Source organism: Micropterus salmoides, unplaced genomic scaffold, assembly GCF_014851395.1.
Source record: "Micropterus salmoides isolate LMB-PRFRI ecotype aquatic unplaced genomic scaffold, ASM1485139v1 Ms_hic_scaffold_626, whole genome shotgun sequence".
Classification (NCBI taxonomy): domain Eukaryota; kingdom Metazoa; phylum Chordata; class Actinopteri; order Centrarchiformes; family Centrarchidae; genus Micropterus; species Micropterus salmoides.
This window is the reverse complement of record NW_024044378.1, coordinates 1-2,390: the sequence shown is the minus strand read 5'-3', so window position 1 is coordinate 2,390 and position 2,390 is coordinate 1. Positions and strand designations below refer to the sequence as shown.

General features: G+C 53.4%; 1 protein-coding gene across 1 annotated transcript; it reads left to right on the top strand.

Moving 5' to 3' along the window:
- Positions 1–47: 47 nt before the first annotated feature.
- Positions 48–2,305, top strand: LOC119890924 (putative proline-rich protein 21; the record flags this gene model as incomplete). Its single annotated transcript, XM_038702336.1, has 1 exon — positions 48–2,305. A coding segment is annotated over one exon (1,627 nt), but the record flags the coding sequence as incomplete, so codon positions are not given.
- Positions 2,306–2,390: the final 85 nt, after the last annotated feature.

Here is a 2,390-nt window from a genome sequence, read left to right as displayed (position 1 = left end):
CCCAGAATCTTCCACACAGAACCCTCCACACAGAACCCTCCACACAGAATCCTCCACACAGAACCCTCCATCCAGAACCCTCCACACAGAACCCTCCACACAGAACCCTCCACACACAACCCTCCACACAGAATCCTCCACCCAGAACCCTCCACCCAGAATCCTCCACACAGAACCCTCCACACAGAACCCTCCACACAGAATCCTCCACACAGAACCCTCCATCCAGAACCCTCCACACAGAATCCTCCACACAGAACCCTCCATCCAGAACCCTCCACACAGAACCCTCCACCCAGAATCCTCCATCCAGAACCCTCCACACAGAACCCTCCACCCAGAACCCTCCACACAGAACCCTCCACACAGAATCCTCCACACAGAATCCTCCACACAGAACCCTCCACACAGAACCCTCCATCCAGAACCCTCCACACAGAATCCTCCACACAGAATCCTCCACCCAAAACCCTCCACCCAGAATCTTCCACACAGAACCCTCCACACAGAATCCTCCACACAGAATCCTCCACACAGAACCCTCCACACAGAACCCTCCATCCAGAACCCTCCACACAGAACCCTCCACACAGAACCCTCCACACAGATCCTCCACCCAAAACCCTCCACCCAGAATCTTCCACACAGAACCCTCCACACAGAACCCTCCACACAGAATCCTCCACACAGAATCCTCCACACAGAACCCTCCATCCAGAACCCTCCACACAGAACCCTCCACCCAGAATCCTCCATCCAGAACCTCCACACAGAATCTTCCACCCAGAACCCTCCACCCAGAACTGTCCATCCAGAACCCCCACAGAATCTTCCACACAGAATCTTCCACCCAGAGCCCTCCACCCAGAACTGTCCATCCAGAACGGTTCATCCAGAAGTCTCCACACAGAATCCTCCACACAGAACCCTCCACACAGAATCCTCCACACAGAACCCTCCACCCAGAATCCTCCATCCAGAACCCTCCACCCAGAACCCTCCACACAGAATCCTCCACCAGAACCCTCCACACAGAACCCTCCACACAGAATCCTCCACACAGAACCCTCCACCCAGAATCCTCCATCCAGAACCCTCCACACAGAATCCTCCATCCAGAACCCTCCACACAGAATCTTACACCCAGAGCCCTCCACCCAGAACCGTCCATCCAGAACTCTCCACACAGAATCTTCCACCCAGAGCCCTCCACCCAGAACTGTCCATCCAGAACGGTTCATCCAGAACTCTCCACACAGAATCCTCCACCCAGAACTGTCCACCCAGAACTGTCCATCCAGAACTCTCCACACAGAATCCTCCACACAGAATCTTCCACCCAGAACTGTCCATCCAGAACGGTTCATCCAGAACTCTCCACACAGAATCCTCCACACAGAACCCTTCATCCAGAACCCTCCACATAGAACCCTCCATCCAGAACCCTCCACCCAGAAGTGTCAATACAGAACCCTCCACACAGAATCTTCAACCCAGAACGACAGCAGCCCCAGGAGGTCTACACCAGACCCCTTACTGCTCCTAGAGCGCTGCCAGGTGGCCCCTGAACCCCTTACTGCTCCAGTTTTCTGTTCGTGTCGAATACTGGGTATTGTAGTTTGTTTTGGGTTTTTATTCCAACAAGTTGCAGTGAGACAGGATGAACACAGATGAACTGCTCTGGACCTGGACTTCCTTTGGTCCCCGTCTTGTTTCCGTGATGTCATCAGCGTGGTGTCGTGTTGACCTTCCCGCTAACCTTTCTAACTCACCTGCATCAGGTGAGCTGATGTACAGTGTGTACAGCAGGAAGTCCAGCTCAGACCTGAATGTGTGTTGAAACCTGAGGAGGCTGTAGTCACACCTCATTCCCCTCTGGAACCAAGAGTAACCTGATCTGGGTCACCCGACACCTCCTCAACTCAGACCGGCCGCTTCCTCGCAGTCTGCTCGCCACCCTGTAGCATGGCGGATGCCGGGGCCTGGAGAACGCACCAGGATGGCCCCCGGATCCTCCAACCAGGACCAGGACCAGGACCTGGACAAGGATCAGGACCTGGACTGGGGCCTGGACCGGGACCAAACCGTGTGTGGATCTCTCTGATCGCAGGTGAGATTCTTACATTAAAGGACTAATCCAGGTTTTAAACGTCCACCTGAACCTGCAGTCTGATACTGCGTCTTAAAACTGGCCAATCAGGTGAGATTATTTCACCTGTTCCCAGTGCTGATGTTGGTTGAGCTCAGGTAGGACGACGTGAAGACAAAGTAAAAGTCCAGTGAATCGTCTTATTTGGAACAGGTGAGCAACTTTCACTGATCAGTTATTCATTAATTAATGCAGTGAGTGATCAGAAGATATTCAGACTGAGCCTTCAGTCGAAGTTCAG